The sequence below is a fragment of the Micromys minutus genome (genome assembly GCF_963924665.1).
Source record: "Micromys minutus genome assembly, chromosome: 15".
In the NCBI taxonomy this organism is placed as follows: domain Eukaryota; kingdom Metazoa; phylum Chordata; class Mammalia; order Rodentia; family Muridae; genus Micromys; species Micromys minutus.
In genome coordinates this window covers 35,327,622-35,344,497 of record NC_137984.1, presented here as the reverse complement: position 1 = coordinate 35,344,497, position 16,876 = coordinate 35,327,622, and the positions used below count along the sequence as shown (strand labels likewise).

At 40.4% G+C, this 16,876-nt stretch overlaps 1 protein-coding gene across 1 annotated transcript in view; it reads left to right on the top strand.

Moving 5' to 3' along the window:
* Nucleotides 1-16,876, top strand: part of BBS7 (Bardet-Biedl syndrome 7) — a 36,445-nt gene that overhangs the window by 8,045 nt on the left and 11,524 nt on the right. The window contains exons 7-13 of the mRNA XM_080929558.1: nucleotides 6-122; nucleotides 1,509-1,639; nucleotides 4,647-4,731; nucleotides 5,552-5,654; nucleotides 10,373-10,565; nucleotides 11,429-11,503; nucleotides 15,000-15,065. Coding sequence (XP_080785684.1) covers nucleotides 6-122; nucleotides 1,509-1,639; nucleotides 4,647-4,731; nucleotides 5,552-5,654; nucleotides 10,373-10,565; nucleotides 11,429-11,503; nucleotides 15,000-15,065 — 770 coding nt within the window. The remainder of the gene's footprint in view (nucleotides 1-5; nucleotides 123-1,508; nucleotides 1,640-4,646; nucleotides 4,732-5,551; nucleotides 5,655-10,372; nucleotides 10,566-11,428; nucleotides 11,504-14,999; nucleotides 15,066-16,876) is intronic.

Here is a 16,876-nt window from a genome sequence, read left to right as displayed (position 1 = left end):
ACTAGGTGACTCTGGAGAAGGTCTTCTGTTTGGCACATCAGATGGAAGACTTGGGCTTATTCAGATCACAGTGTCCAAACCAATACACAAATGGGAAATGCGAAATGACAAAAAGCGGGGAGGTAGGTGTCCACAAAGTTCAGGTTATAAAATGTCAACAATCATTTAATGCAATAGGGTGTGCAATGTATTGTTTGATTTAGTTCTGTTAGACAGCAGGCTTAGTGGTTTACAGAGCCGCCTCTGATTTACCTGTTTGATTATGGCAACTGTTATACTGCAGATGTAATTTTTAAAATAAGAAATGCTACTTGTAGTTTGGGATAGACATACAGGCTAATACCCTTTAGTCCATGTTAAACCCCACTTCAACTGGGATAGAAATTAATTGAAGTCTAGGATATAAAGAAGGCAGTAGTGGGTCAGAAACTATTCCAAGGTTTTCAAGACTTTATAGACTTCCAAGGATTTACACCCAACTTGTCAGCCAGTGAGATGGGATGGCTCTCTATACATACAGGGTATTTGCTCATCTGTTCATTTATCCTTAGCAAACACTTTCCGTGGGAGAGAGAACACACTGTGTGCTCACTGCGCCTGGTCATCGGAGGAGAACACAGTCACAGTGTGAGGTAGAGAGATGGTGGGCACAGCTCCTCTCAGAATCAGTGGTCAGAAGAAGAAGGTGCTTTCAGGAAAGGCAATTTGAGCTGAGACGATTTGGGGAAAGAATATTCTAAAAGGAAGGAAAAAATATCAAAGCCCTTGAGGTGGAGGTGAGCTAGATTCATTGAAGGACACTGGAAAGGCCAGGCTAGCTGAGCAGCAATGTGGCCTGAGGACAATTGCAGGAGCAGGGACAAACTGTAGGTCCTTGATGCCTTGGAGAATGGAATTTCAATTAGAGTGCAGTGGGTAGTCCTGGGAGAATTGTGTGTGGAAGGTGTGTCATGGTTAATGGCGTTGCATAGAGGATGGGTGTGGGAAGAGCCATCCACACTGGAAACAGAGCACTTGGAAGCTGTTGTAGTTACCGTGGTTTATTATAGTTCAGAGCATCCTGGTTCAGCCTTACTATTATGGAAGTAGAAAGGAGAGAAAGTCTGTCTGTATGGGTTTGATACCAAGGGGAAGAGTTTCATCTGTGCAGCCTAGTGGCATAATTTACTGAAAACGGAGGATGGCCAGAGAGTGGGCAGTGCTGAAACAAGCGCTAGAGTAGTAAAGAATTGTGCATGGGGAAGGAAGTGTGAGGTGCCCATGTGCACAGGAAGGTGCCAAAGAGGACGTACAAGCCTGGGGGTTACTGAGTGTCAGAGCCAAAGGGAGATGTACATGTGGGTGCATTGCTGTGAAAAACACCCAATTATGTGCAAAGCTGTTGTTTTGTTTCTTACACTAATGTTTTGGTAACTATGTGGCATGAAGATACATAAGTAAATGTCTACACTGTACTGCATATGCTCCTTCTTACCACTCTCGTGACTTATAACTCCCCCTTTTTATAGGTATCTTGTGTGTTGACAGCTTTGACATCATGGGTGATGGGGTTAAAGATTTACTTGTTGGAAGAGATGATGGAATGGTAGAAGTGTATAGTTTTGAGAATATAAATGAGCCTGTGCTACGATTTGATCAGGTAAGTTAATTTAGAAAGACTTGTGTGGGGACTGGAGTGGTACCTCAGTGTGGAGGGCTTGGCTAGTGTGTATAAAGTCCTGGTTCTGCCCCTAATACTATAAACCAGAAGCAAAAACAAAACAAAGACTATATACCTACTATTGGTTAGTTATTGTAGAGATGGTTGATAGTTTGAATTTTGGTAAGTTAAAAATATAGTACAATATTTTAAAACACAAAAATCAAAACAACAACAAAAAAAAAAAAAACCCAAAATGTTGTTATTTGTGAGGCCTCTAAATCCCAAGAAGAGGCTGAGGCAGAAGGATGGGGAATTTAAGGCCTGCCTGGAAGAGTCATCAACTTTAGTAAGACTCTGTCTGAAAGCAGAAATGAAGAAGGACCAGGACATTGTTCATTGTTGAACACTTTCCTAAAGCACCCAAGGCTCTAGGTCTGACCAGCAGGACAGATAAATAATTACTTGTAAAAATGTTGCCATTATCAAAATTGCTAATCTGTTTTCGTGTTTAGTGGCACTGAAGAATAAATTCCTTTTTTATTATCACTCTTAAATATAATTTTAAATTTATTAGGTGTTAAATATTTTATTCTAGCTACCATAGATGATAACAACACAGTATAGGGAAAACATACGTTTGGTTTTCATTGATGAGATTGTTGTGTAGGATAATAAGAGCATAGACGTGTAGGCCAGAGTGAGGATTCTATAGAAAGTACCTTGCAGCAGGTACTTCCTAATAATGGTTCCGCATCTAGACACTTAAGGACCTGTTTTCTCAGCAAAGAGGAAATACTAGACACAGTCTTTCTAGTTCAGAAGTTTTAAATGCAATTAAAAGGTACAGAGTCAATATATACAGGCATTCTCCATACGTAGAATTTTTATCTATTTTTTATTAATTTATTTCTCTGACACATGAAAACAAAAACTATATATGAATGGTGGTATCATATGATGATACCAAATATTTTCCCTTTAAATATCTTAAATTATGTTTATTTATAAATTTACATATTAATGTTGGTGGAGCGGTATTTGTGCGTATGTTGTGTACCAATGCACACCACTGCACATGTGTGTCAGTGCACCCCACTGCACACATGTGGAGAGCAAAGGATAATTTTCAGCTACTGCTTCTCTCTTTCCACCGTGGGGTTCCCAGGACTCAAACTCAGGCCTCAGTTTTGGCAGTGTGTATCTTTACCCACCGAGTTATCTTGCTGGCCCCCGAGTATAATGTTTAAATGGTGTTAAACATATTTCTTGCGTGAAAATGCTCAAAATTGTTTCTTGTAGCCCTTGGAAACATGACAGATAGTTGCTGCCTTCAGCACCCGTTTTCTTTCTGTGTTTCCTTTCACTCTCAGAACTTCACACGTTTGTAACTATACTGATGCTCAGCTTTCCCTTACCCGCGCTTTCCCTACTCCTCAGCAGCTACAGGACCCACCAACCACTCAGTCCTTAACTCGTGTGAGATGAGGCTGGTGTTCTGCACATGAATGAGACCATGTGTGCTATGTCTGGCTTTCCACATGATTTCCAGTTCCATCCGTGCTGTTTCAAAACACAGGATTTCCTTCCTTTGTGGCTATGTAGTGTTTTGTTTCGTAGACTGTTGTTACGCTAGTGCTTTTGTTACTGTACTAAGGTCTGAGAGGACAGGCCGCTTTAGAACGAGGTTGAGGTTCATATGGCTTTGGGTTTTAGGTGAGAGGAGGTCGTGGTGTCCCTGCTGACGGATTCCCAGCACTGCTCTTGTACACTTTATTCACTGTATGCATTTCAGTGGATCACAACCGCCTGTAACGCTGGCCCTGAGATGTCCTGGTTTGGGTGTAATCATGTGCACGTACCTTACCCACCAAACACATATAAATAGATAAACATGTTAAAGAAATTCCATTTGATTATATTAAAATGCACGAGTATATTACATTAAAATGAAAGTATGAGGGGAAAGTGGAATGAAAATAAAAGTTGACCTGAGAAAGAGAGAGGGGGCGGGGGGGGGGGGGGGGAGGCACGGCCGGGGTGGGGGGGAGTTGACTTTTAAAAGCGGTGGAGCTGGCTAGATGTTTTAGTGCATAGAGGTGCCACCCAAGCCTGGCAGACTCCTTTTGGTCCCCATAGCCATATAAGGTGGAACAGGAGGAACAACTCCTCAGGGTTGTCTGACTCTGCACTCCCACTGGAGCGCACATGCCTACATACTTCAATGAAAGTACCAGTTCAAAGACTAAGGGACAGTATAGCATTTCTCTTACACTCGGTTATTTTCACTCACGTTTCTTACTTTCAGTGTCAATGATTTTTGCATAAGAATTTTCCCTGGTATTTAGAGCCAATGGATACGCTCTTTTGTTTATTTGTTTGATTTTAAAGATTTGTTTATTTTATGTATGTGAGTACTCTATCTGCATCTTTGCCTGCATGCTTGAAGAGGGCAACAGATCCCATGACAGATGGCTGTGAGCCAACATGCGGTTGCCGGGATTTGAACTCAGGACCTCTGGGGAAGCAGCCAGTGCTCTTAACCGCTGAGCCATCTCTCCAGCCCTTGATATGATTTTTAAATGCTGTATCTTTATTTTAGAATATTATGTACAACTTCCATGAGGTAATGATAAGACTCTAGAAGTTAACTTAAGAATATGCAGTGAAGCCATAGATTTTTATCATTAGAGAAAAAGGAAAAAAAATCCTCTGAAGAAATGTACAGACTAGACCAAGCTGTTTTTGTTTATATAATTTTCCAAACCTCTCTTTTTTAAAATCGTTTTGTCACAAATAGACTAGTTACTTTGAATCTTCTTTTCTATATTTAAAAATTCTGGAATTTTCTAGCGTTTGTTCAGGCCTTCCTCAGTGTCTGCACGTGATGAACATGCACTAAGGATGTATTGAATATCTGGAGACAGGAAGAAAAGTTTTGTGGCTTGTTTTGATATGTCTCTGAAATGTTTAAATATTAATGAAGTGGATTTTACGTTTACTTTAGATGCTGTCTGAAAGTGTCACGTCGATCCAGGGCGGCTGTGTAGGGAAGGATGGTTATGATGAAATCGTGTTGGCCACGTATTCAGGTAAGTGAAGAATAAAAAAATAAAATCTAGGTGTGTGTGTGTGTGTGTGAGGGGGAGGGGGAGGGAGAGAGAGATTGAATTGGTGTATGTGTTTACAAAGCCTGACAACTGAGTTCTGTCCTCAGATGCCATGTTGGGAAGAAGGGAACCAATTCCCGCATGCTGTCTGATCTCTTTCATACAGATGTCCTGCTATACTTCCCTTTATGCCTTGCTCCCTATCCAAACAAATGTATTATTTTTAAAAAGTGAAGAAAATTACTGCAGATTTAGCTCAGGGGTTTTATTGCCTAAAATGTGTTAGATCTAAAATTTGAATAATATTTTGAAGGCGGCTTGGCCTGTCACAAGTACCTTTAAAATTAAATTATATTGTTCAATTTAAAGAGGAAATATTTACTAAAATCAGGACTATGTTTTGGCCTAATGCATTTCATATCAAAACTTAATTTTGCAGATTAAAAAACTTCTCACAGTAGCCATGCCAGTCCAAACTTCCATGACAATAATTAGCAACAGCCAAGTCTGCTTTGTCAGCCACGTTTGAATTTGCTAGAATGTACTGACTTATACCATACTTGAAAACTGAAGTTTTTAAGAACTGAAAGATTGTAGCACTTCAAGAAAAACGTAGCATCATGAAATGCTTGAGTGCTTCCTTTATGGTGTGAATATTTTTCAGCTTGAATTTTTTGTTCCAGTTTTTAAGAAGCCCTGGGCTTTTAGGTCAACGGTGGTGGACAAAGGGGGAGTGTAGTTAGGTTCTACCTGCTGTCACACTTGGTGCTAAGTAACTCGTGGCTATAATTCTTCTTCCCAGGCTGGGTGACAGGGCTGACTACGGAGCCCACTCATAAGGAAAGTGGGCCAGGAGAAGAACTAAAACTTAACCAGGAAATGCAGAGTAAGATTTCCTCCTTAAGGTAACGTTTTTTTTTCTTCTTTGCTGTTTCCATCTCATCAACGTTTGCACTTGTTTCTTCTTGTTAACCGAAGGACCACATGCCTCATTTTATTGGTAGGAATGACACATCTCATAAAAGTTATATAGACTTGAGAAAATTCGATATACATGCTGATTAGTATTTTGAGTTTGAAATATACCTTCCCTATGCATTATTCTTTCGGTTTTTGTTCTGTGGGACACTGTCTCACATAGTGACTCATTCTGTAGCTCAGGACGACCTTGAACGCCTGACCCTCTTGTTTCTGCCTGCTGGGTGCTTGATCCCAGGTATGCTGAGCCACACCCATCTGGGGCATTCTGTCCTGCTGATCCAGAACTGCACTGTTTTCATTTACTTAGCTGTAGGTACTTGGAGTGTTTTGCTTCTGTTTTCCAAAAGCATTACAAATGAATGAACAGAAGTGACTAGAGTCTTTTTGTTAACTCTGATGTTGACTTATTCCTGTGAACCATTCTGACCTGTAAAATTCTCTTGCTGAACCTGAATAATGCTGATTCATTCTGAGTTCTGAGGTTCCTTTCATGGACCACTCAAAGTTGACCCCATGCTCACATACAATAAGGAAATGGGAGATGATAAAACTTTTATTGACTGAGCACCCTGTAGCCCTAGCTAACTTGTTAGGGAAGTAAGAGCTCACCCTTTCTTGGCATAGTTGAAGGCTACAAAAACTTTAAGGCAACAGATGCCATGTTACTAGTAGCGTGTTCTTGTTTGTAAAGACCACTGGGAAATCATACAAACTAATATGCCTGATTCTTTCAGGGGATACTAGTTTCTGCCGTAGGAAATAGGGAGATGGTTCAGTAGATAAAACATTTGCCAGGAAACCATAAAATTCAGAATTCAGATCCCGAGAATCAGTGGGCAGGTGTGGTGGCCTACCTGTAATTCCAACACTCAGGAGGCAAGATGGAGGTTTGCAAGTACTGTCTAGCTAGATTAACTGCAGTTACAAATCCAGGTTCAGTGAGAAACCTATTCTCAATAAATAGTGACCAAGAAGGACTTACACCAATTTCCGGTCTCAACACTCTATGACATACATGCATACGCACCCATACACAATGTATCTACATGCATGTAAATGTGTGAACACACATGTACACAACACACATATATAGTGAGAATTCTGCAAATTTTTTCTTTACAAAACGCAGAAATGTTATATAAAAATGTGCTTGCATTTTAATCCCAGGTGTGGGGATGTGAGGTTGCTGTGGACTGACTACAGCAGCTGACTAATGATTTGTCTCGTGCTCTAGCAGAGATGTGGTTTTGCCAACTGCAGATATAGTTTCTGCAGTGTGTGACACTGGGATTCTGGGAACTTTTCAGATAATATATAAATGCTAGGGCCCCAAGAGGTTGGTTGGTGGGAGAGGGGTGTGTGTGTGATTTGTTAGTTGTCATGCTCACAGAAGAGACAAAAGGAAAGAAATTAGATTTGTGGGTCTTTCTCTCTCTCTCACTCTATCCTTCCTACTCTCCAATATAGTGATGGGGTGAAACTGGGGAATAAAGAGTGGGAAGAGGAACCCACCAAGTGACAAAGACCAGCTACACATACTTTCAAGAGCACCAAATAGAGCAGGGACTAGCTATCATTGGTTCCCCAGGGCGACACCTAAAAGCGATTGTCAGATCCCTTGGAACCGGAGTTGGAGTTGTGAGCCGCCCTGTGGGTGCTGGGATTGAACTTGAGTCCTCTGCTAGAGCAGCCAGGGCTCTTCGCAGCTGAGCCATCTCTCCTTTTTTAAATAATGTAGTCTTTCGAATGCTTATGGATTGGAAGGATCAGCATTGTAAAAGTGGCCATTTTGCCAAAAGCAATCTACAGATTCAATGCAATCCTCATCAAAATTCCAACCAAGTTCTTCATTGAGTTGGAAAGAGAAATTTTCTAATTCATTTGGAATAACAAAAAACCTAGGATAGCAAAAGCTATTCTCAACAATAAAAAAACTTCCAGGGAAATCACCATCCCTGACCTCAAGCTATATTACAGATTAATCATGATAAAATCAGCATGATATTGGTACAGAGATAGGTAGGTAGATCATTGGAACAGAATTGAAGACCCAGAAATGAACCCACGTACCTACAGTCACTTGATCTTTGACAAGGGAACTGTAAACATTCAATGGAAAAAAGACAGCCTCTTCAGCAAATGGTGTTGGTCCAACTGGCACTCAGCATGCAGAAGAATGAAAATAGACCCTTACTTATCTCCTTGTACAAAGCTCAAGTGCAAGTGGATCAAAGATCTCCACATAAAACCAGGTACACTGAAACTATTAGAAGAGAAAGTGGAGAAGAGCTTAGAACACATAGGCACAGGGGAAACTTTCTTGAACAGAACACCAATGGCTTATGCTCTAAGATCAAGAATCAACAAAAGGGACCTCATGCAATTGCAAAGTTTCTGTAAGGCACTGTCAAGAAGACAAAACAGCAGCCAAAGGCTGGGAAAGGATCTTTACCAATCCTACATTTGATAGAGAACTAATATCCAATATATACAAAGAACTCAAGAAATTAGACTCCAGAGAATCAAACAATCCTATAAAAAATGGGGTACAGAGCTAAACAAAGAATTCTCAACTGAGGAATACCGAGTGGCGGAGAAGCACCTAAAGAGATGTTCAACATCCCTAGTCATCAGGGAAATGCAAATGAAAACAACCCTAAGATTCCAACTCACATCAGTCAGAATGGCTAAGATCAAAAACTCAGATGACAGCAGATGCTGACAAGGATGTGAAGAAAGAGGAACACTTTTCCAATGTTGGTGGGATTGTAAACTGATACAACCACTCTGGAAATCAGTCTGGCGATTCCTCAGAAAATTGGACATAGTACTACCTGAAGACCCAGTTTTTCCACTCCTGGGCATATACCCAAAAGACGCTCCAACATATAACAAGGGCACATGTTCCACCATGTTCATAGCAGCCTTATTTATAATAGGCAGAAGCTGGAAAGAACCCAGATGTCCTTCAACAGAGGAATGGCTACAGAAAATATGGTACATTTACACAATGGAATACTACTCAGCTATTAGAAACAATGACTTTATGAAATTCCTAGGCAAATGAATGGAAGTAGAGACTATCATCCTGAGTGAGGTAACCCAGTCACAAAAGAACCCACATGGTATGCACTCACTGATAAGAGGATACTAGCACCAGAAAGCTCTGAATACCTAAGAAACAAGTTACAGACCTTATAAAGCTCAAAAAGAAGGAAGGCCAAAATGGGGACGTCTCAGTCCTTCTTAGAAGGGAGAACAAAACACTCATGGGAGGAAATACAAGGTCAAATAAAGGAGAAGGGATTGAAGAAAGGATCATTCAGAGGCTGCCTCACCTGGGGATCCATCCCATATGCAGCCACCAATCCCAAGCACTATTGCTGATGCCAAGAAGTACTTACTGGCAGGAACCAGATATGGATGCCTCCTCAGGGGCTCTGCCAGCGTCATACAGATACAGTTGAACAGGCTTGCAGCTAATCATTGGACTGAACATGGGCACACCAATGAAGGAGCTAGAGAAAGGACTGAAGGAGTTGAAAGGGTTTGCAACCTCATGGGAAGAACAACATTATCAACCAACCAAACCCTCCATAACTCCCGTGGACTAAAACACCAACCATTGAGCACACATGGAGAGAGCCATGGCTCCAGTTGCATATGTAGCAGAAGATAACCTTGTCTGGCATCAGTGTGAGAAGAGGCCTCTGGTCCAGTGAGGGTGCGTTTTCCCAATGTAGGGGAATGCCAAGGCACCGAGGTGGAGATGGTTATTAGGAGAGGGTGTACGTTTGTGGAGACATGCGGATGGGAAGGAGGGATGGGGGGGATAACATTTGAAATGTAAATACAGAGAGAATCTAATAAAAAAATTAGTCTTTTCCTTCTTGATTATACTAGAGTTTAAGTAGTGTTACAAATTTTTATTCTTTTGTTCATTCAACACATGGAACACTGGAGTAAATATGTAATATTGATTAGAAGTATTTCTTGGATAAATCAATATTTTCTTTTGTTTATTGCATACATCCCATTCACTCTCCTTCTCAGAACTCCCCCCCTAAATTTGGGTTAGCTACCTTCATATTGCCCCAACTGTTACTTCATTTGCATGTAACCTTTCCCTTCAACCATAGCACCCCTTGACAGCACTCTCAGAGAATCCGATGCAGTAGTTGATGGACTCTCAGTGGTGCCGCTGGTTCATCATCCTTGTGGTTTCCAACATGTTGATATTTGCTGACCTCCTCCTATTTTGTGTGCCTACTTTAACGACCTATAGAAAAGTGCGTTTAACTGGCTTCATGCCATTAGGTCTCCCGTGTGCATGTTTTAGTTTCTCCTGATCAGTGCTGTGTGCTGCTGCTACCACGGAAATGTGTTGGAGTTGGTAATTTGCAGCCTGCCTTGATACAGCTCTATTAATATTACAGTTATTAGACTGCGTGGATGCTTTAGTTTTTGGATCAGTGATAAATGATGTGGAGTCATTTGGTCAGTCAGAGAAGCAAAAGTGTTCCTGGTGGTGTGGAATAGCTTAGCCTCTAAACCTAGTCTCTCAAAAGGAAGTATCTCACTTTTGTACTCACTGCAAGGATCTCAAATGTCAGTGGGAGATAAGACATGTGTTTTCCTGCAGGACTGAATTAGAACATCTGCAGTTTAAGGTGCTTCAGGAGAGAGAAAATTACCAACAGTCTTCACAGTCAAGCCAAGCAAAGTCAACAGTCCCTTCTTTCAGCATAAATGACAAGTTTACACTGAATAAGGACGATGCTAGCTACAGCCTTGTCTTAGAGGTGCGGACTGCAATAGATAATGTCTTAATACAGGTAAGCACCATGCCCTGTTTCTTACTGTTAAGCTAGATCTGTCTTTTTGGCAAACCAGTCACACACATACTTATTATTAATAAATATTTTAAATTCTAGACAGTAATTTTAGATGTTTACAAATCTTTTGTTAGGTAGTCAGTTTACTTATAGGTTACTTGAGTTACATCTTTACCTTTTATTTATTATATAACCAAGAAAGACACCTACACACACATGAACATACACACATTCAAATACCCACATTTCACTCATATATTCAGAATGGCTCCATGATTAAAGATCATGATAACCTCTTATCACTGACAAAAACAAAAGACAGAAAGATTATTCTTTAAGGAGATAAGCAGGAGTGTTCTGTGATTTCTGATAATCTAAATATTAAAGAGTACATGATTATAAAATAAAATTGATTCTTTATTGAACTTACTTTCTAGAACTATAAACCACTAGCTGGGCATGGTGGTGCACACCTATAATGCCAACACTTAGAAGTGTAAGGAGGGGCCCAAGTTTTAAGGCCAGACTCCCTGGTGAGACCTTTCTTCAAAAACCAGTGGGGAAGCCAGGAGTGAAGCATGCCTTTGGTCCTGGAAATGAAAAGGCAGAGGCAGGCAGATTGGTGCTAACTTCTGTCAGTCCAGCCTGTGCATAGAGTTCTCGTTCATGGTACATGGTGAGAGCTTGTCTCAAACATCACCCACAAACAGGGAAGGAGGAGTGTGAATAAGTTAAGAGTACCCAGACTCTCACACTTGAAGGCATACATAAACTATAACTAGGGAGAATCCCTACAGTAACCATTCTGCGGATACTTTTAGGTTGTCTGTCTGAACCTTTCTGGTTTTATACATTTGCTATAGAGTGATGTTCCAATAGATCTACTTGATGTGGATAAGAATTCTGCCGTCGTGAGCTTTAGCAGCTGTGACACGGAGGTGAGTTAAAGACAAAGCCTCCCTGTCTTGGTTCGGGTTGCCCCACTGACTGAGGTATGTATGTGCTGTCAGGGTTTGAAGCTGCTGCTGGCACCTTTCCCATGCAGGCTTTTCTCTTAGACTCTGCCTGTGTGCTTTCCCCACCCTCAGATGTCCTGACCCTGAGGCCCTGCTCAGGTTCCCCGAGGCTCTTGTCCCTACACTCATGTCCCTGCCCCTCTGGCAACTCACTCTAGGCCCTGCATGTCCTGATACACAGCTTACCTCTCAAGCTTCCCTGCCTCCAGTCTTGCCGCTTACCCCAAGACTGCCACCAGAGGGGTCTTTGTAAAGCTCAAATGTCACTGAATCGTTTCTCAAAACCTTTTAAAAGTCCTGTTTCCTGTTGGGTGTAAGTCTAGATCTTGATTGTGTATAGAAGTATCTGTTTCAGCTCCCAACTGTGTCCCAACTTACCTCTCCTTTCATGCACATCCAAGTTTCTTCTGAAAACACTATGGCTTTGTACTTTCATACATCAGCACCTATCTGTGCCTTCCTCTGTTCTTTCTGGTACACTCCGGGCTTCTTAGACACTAACAGAAGCTGTCGTGCACTGGGCTTTTGTTGAGCCCTCAGTCTCTGGGAAATGCCTGTAACTAGGTGATACTAGTATTGAGGGCATGCCTGCTGTATCTCTTCCTTCCCATTCATTCTGGAAAAAAGCAATGTCAGAGCAGGGCATGAATCCTGAAGAGAACGTAAAGAAGATGACCCAAGAAGAGAGAGTGACCTGTTTGATAGGTAGTATGTGCCTGTTTTAAAGGTAGTAATACAGATGAAGATGGAACTCGGTGGTAGAATGCTTGCTTAGCACGTTTGAGGTCCTGGATATGATCTCAGAACTCCCAAAGGAAATAAGAAAAGAAATTTAAAGCATAGATGAAGAAAAAGTTGAAGACTATATGAAGTATGATGGGTTTATTTTGCTCACTTATTTACTGTTGGGGAAGAATCTCAGCGAATAACATGGCTTTGGTGAAACCATCTATGTAGCTCTGGCTAGCCTCAAACACAGCAAGTCTCTCTGCCTCTGCTTCCCAAGTGTTGGGATTAAAGGTGTGCACTGCCACACACAGCAGATAACCGTTGTTTTTGTTGAGAGAAGAATCTTTAAATCACTCATGTCATTGGTATGAGATTTGTCATATGCTCTAGGTGTGCCTGGCTACAGAGCTGTGCCAATCTAGGGTGCATAGCACCCTGTCTCAAAAAGCAACTAACCAGTTTTATTTACATATCTGCAGAAGTATTTGAAAAGACCATTTTATGCTAATTTAAAACTTGCTTCCTGGACTATGGCTTCTTTTTTTTAACTTTATTTTAAAAAACAAAGATAAATGTACAAATTTTAAGCATTTTTGCATAAAAGTATACGAATGTATTTTTGTAAGGTTGTAATTAAGTATTTGTGGGTACATATACATACACATATGTATATATGTAACAATAATATAGGGAAAGAGGCTATTAATTTGAGGAGATAGGAGAGAAACTGGGAGGGGCTGTAGGAAGGAAAGGGGGATGTGATACAGTTCTATTTTAATTAAAATATATTCTTTTTTTTCCTTGACCTTCACAGTCTGTGAGTTGTTTCTGGGGTATTCAGAGCTTTCTGGGATTAGTATCCCATTATCAGTGACTGTATATAATGTCTGTTCTTTTGTGACTGGGTTACCTCACTCAGGATGATATTCTCTAGATGCATCCATTTTCTTAAGAATTTCATTGAACCATTGTTTCTGATAGCACTCTATACACTTACTCCATTGTGTAAGTGTACCACAATTTTTGTATCCATTCATTTACTGAAGGACATCTGGGTTCTTTCCAGCTCTGGCTATTATAAATAGAGCTGCAATGAACATTGTGGTGCATGTATCTTTGTTGTATGTTGGAGCGTCTTTTGGGTAAATGCCCAGAAGTGGAATAACTGGGTCTTCAGGTAGTACTATGTCCATTTTTCTGAGGAACCGCTAGACTGATTTCCAGAGTGGTTGTATCAGTTTACAACCCCACCAGCAATGGAGAAGTGTTCCTCTTTCTCCACATCCTCGCCAGCATCTGTTGTCATCTGAGTTTTGGATCTTGGCCAATCTGACTGGTGTGAGGTGAAATCTCAGGGTTGTTTTGATTTGCATTTCCCTGATGGCTAAGGATGTTGAGCACTTTCTTAGATGTTTCTCAGCCATTCGATATTCCTCAATTGAGAACTTTTTGTTTACGTCTGTACCCCATTTTTAATAGGGTTGTTTGATTCTCTGGTGTCTAGTTTTTTAGGTTCTTTGTATACCTTGGATATTAGGCTTCTATCTGATGTGGGGTTGGTAAAGATCTTTTCCCACTCTGATGGCTGCTGTTTTGTTTTCATGATAGTGTCTTTAGCCTTACAGAAACTTTGCAGTCTCATTAAGTTCCATTTGTCAATCTTTGACCTTAGAGCTCGAGCTATTGGTGTTCTGTTTAGGAAATTTTCTCCTGTGTCTATGAGTTCTAAGGTTTTCCCTACTTTCTCATCTAATTAACTCAAACAAATCAGTAGCCTTCCTATATTCAAAGGACAAACAGATGGGGAAAGTAATTAGGGAAAAGATACCCTTCACAATAATAAAAAAAAACTATGAAATACCTTGGTGTGACTCTAAGCAAGTGAAGGACCTGTATGACAAGAACTTCAAACCTCTAAAGAAGGAAATCAAGAAAGACCTCAGAAAATGGAAAGATCTCCCATGCTCATGGATTGGAAGGATCAACATTTAAAAAATGGCCATCCTACCAAAAGCAGTCTACAGATTCAATGCAATCCCCATCAAAATTCCAACCCAATTCTTCACTGAGTTGGAAAGAGTAATGTGCAATTTCATTTGGAATAACAAAAGACCTAGAATATCGAAATCCATCCTCAACAACAAGAAAACATCTGCGGGAATCACTATCCCTGACCTCAAGCTGTATTACAAGGCAATTGTGCTGAAAACTGCATGGTACTGGTACATAAATAGGCACGTGGATCAATGGAATAGAATAGAAGATCCAGAAATGAGCCCTCACATATATGGTCACCTGATTTTTGACAAAGGAGCTGTAGACATTCAATGGAAAAAGGACAGCCTATTCAACAAATGGTGCTGGTCCAACTGGCACTCAGTGTGCAGAAGAATGAAAATAGACCCTTTCTTATCTCCTTGTACAAAGCTCAAGTGTAAGTGGATCAAAGATCTCCACATTAAACCAGGTTCACTGGACTATGGGTTCTTAAGAAATTTTGGGAAATTGAACTATTTTTAAAAAGCAAGAAGACAACAGTCATCCCCACATGGCTGTCACTGTCAGTGTGTGCCCTCCTCACCGCCTTCTTCGCTGCTCCCAATTCTTTTTTTAAAGTGAGCATTATTCAAGTAAATAGCAAACGCTTATTAATGGCATTTTGTTGTGTCTTAACTTTAAATTCTTCCAGACAAATGACAACTTTCTTCTTGCCACTTATCGGTGCCAGGCAAATACCACCAGGCTGGAGCTCAAGGTAAAATTGCTAGGAATTTTTTATTTCTTTATTTTTGGTTTTGGTGTTCAAGAACAAGTCTCAGAAGTTTGGGGTATAACTTTGGGTATGTGAGTCTGTGTGTGTGTGTGTGTTTGTGTGTGTGTGTGTGTGTGTGTGTGTGTGTGTGTGTGTGCATGTGTCTGTGTGCATGTGTGTGTCTGTCTGTGTGTCTCTGTGTCTGTGTGTGCATGTGTGTCTCTCTGTGTGTGTCTGTGTGTGTGTGTGTGTGCATGTGTGTGCCATGCACTCACCCACCACTCCAGACTAACTACCTTTATTTCTGAGTGTTTGGACTTCCTTTTCCTTAGGTGTGTCTGTCATATGATGGCATTCCACTGCACTGGAATTCTCTGTGAAATGAGTGTCTGAAGTGACATCTTTGGAATGGTCAGTGGGGTTTTAGTTTATCCTGGGCACTGCCCCTGTTCTCAATGCTCAGTCAGTAACCTCTGGAGCTATTGTTCTGGGAGTCCCCTCCAACAGGAACTTTCTTTTCTAGCTTTCTCTCCTTTTGTCAGGGGATGGGTAATGGGGACTAAGTTTGGTCTCATGTTGTATCCCAGGCTGAGTTTGGACTTTGGCAGTTAGTGTCCAGAGTGCTGGGATTACAGATGTTTGCACCATGCCTGGCTTTGCTGGTTTCTGGAAAGTCCAAGCATGTAAGGCATGGCAATTAAGCCACAGCAATCTTGTTTTACGTCACTTGTCACCTAAAATCATTCTGAAGCAAATACAGTGGATTTATATTTTACTTGTAAATATTTTAGCATATTTTAAAAAGTGAGTGCTCTTTTTAAAAAACATATAATACTATTTTCAATCAAAATTGGACAATTATTATTACTATCAAGTATAATGTTTAAATTCTGATCCACTTCTATATATGCATCTATTTATGGTTTAAGTATAACAGAATTACTGGAATTGTGTAGTCACTGTATTTTCCTAGTGTTTAGATTTTGCTGGTTGGTTTCTAGTTGTTTATTACCTTTATTCCCAGGCCTAGTGACACACACCTTTAATCCTAGTGCTTAGGAGAGAGAGGCAGGAGGATCTCTATGAGTTCAAGGCCAGTCTGATCTGCACAGTGAGTTCCATAACAGCCAGGACCACATAAAAGAGAACCTATATAAGAAACAAAGCGACAACAACACACACAGGAAAATTATTGCCTTCTAGTCTGGTGAAGGCTGTTTTAGTCACCGTCTTATAGTGGGGGACTAAACCAGGGCTTTATGCATGGTAGGATACAAGCTCCGTGGTACATCCCCAGCCGTATACTTTTTCTTGAGTAATATAATGGTATTTTAACAATTAAATACTGAGGATAGCATACACTGGATTATTTTTTAGAGTATGAGACTTTTTTTTTATTTTTTGACACACTATTGAGATCTGAATTAAGGTCTGTATGATCCCTTTCTTGGTATTCCTGATGCTTTGAAGCTCAGAGTTGTTTTGACAAGATGCTGCACACGGGACTTTCCTACTATTTTCAGGAATTCCTTTCCCCTCCAAACATTTGATTTTGCTCTGTGTAAAATTCTGAATGAAAAAATTTTAAATTTATTATTTCTAGAAAAATATATTTATGTAGACATATTTTATAAGTGTCCTAATTAAACAAGATCATATGTCACCAAGCAAGATTCAGTACATTTGAAAAGCAATGTTCTTTTTCAAAAGTTGAGCATAGTAATATTAAATTCAAAAAGGGAAAAATAATGCCTGAAAAGAGCTCCAGGAAAATTATGAAAGAAAAAAAAAATAGAAGCCAGGTGAGTTCAAGG